Raw genomic sequence first — 565 nt, 5'->3', positions numbered from 1 at the left:
GAGATCATTATGGCATGGGAGCTGGGGGGGGATGCTAAGAGGGGTGGGAGATCATTGAGGGGGATTGGAGGCAGCTGTGTCAGGGGAGGGGGCCTGTAGTGGCCATGGATGAAACCATTCTAGGGCAGTGGGATCTGGAGAAGACCACTGGGGGGTGGCAGGGACTATTTTAGGTGTTTTTGGAGCGGATCATTTGAAGTGGGGGACGGTGGAGGAAACCCTGGTGAGGGGAGATACTTTTTGGGGGAAGGGGGAGCTTGGGAGGGGCCATTCTAAGGGAATGTGGAAGAAACCATGCTGGTGGGATTTTGAAGGGAGTGGGAGGGACCATTGTGGGAGTCATGGGGGGGGTCATGCTTGAAGCACATGGAGTGGGAGAATTCATTTTGAGTTGTAACATGCGGGGGGCGGGGGTGGGACTTGGGGTCGTGCCCCTCATACTTACCCCCCACTTACGCCCCAGACCCACTGCGCTGAGAACCTGCTCCGACCCGACACCTACCGCAAGTGGAAGGCGGCACAGCCCGGAGAGAAGCAGATCTCGGGCATTCTCCAAGTGAGGACC

At 58.1% G+C, this 565-nt stretch overlaps 1 protein-coding gene across 6 annotated transcripts in view; it reads left to right on the top strand.

The window, feature by feature from the left end:
- The window catches only part of XRCC1 (X-ray repair cross complementing 1), a 6,446-nt gene that overhangs the window by 737 nt on the left and 5,144 nt on the right, over nt 1-565 (top strand). For 5 of the 6 annotated variants that reach the window (XM_014525092.2, XM_014525093.2, XM_014525095.2 and 2 more), the window contains one exon: nt 464-556. In XM_014525092.2, the coding sequence (XP_014380578.2) occupies nt 464-556 (93 nt within the window). Of the gene's footprint in view, nt 1-14; nt 224-463; nt 557-565 lie in introns of those variants that run through there. The other variant, XM_025216463.1, reaches the window with a different exon arrangement.

The sequence above is a fragment of the Alligator sinensis genome, unplaced genomic scaffold (assembly GCF_000455745.1).
Source record: "Alligator sinensis unplaced genomic scaffold, ASM45574v1 scaffold850_1, whole genome shotgun sequence".
Lineage (NCBI taxonomy): Eukaryota > Metazoa > Chordata > Crocodylia > Alligatoridae > Alligator > Alligator sinensis.
This window is presented reverse-complemented; position numbering and strand designations above follow the sequence as displayed.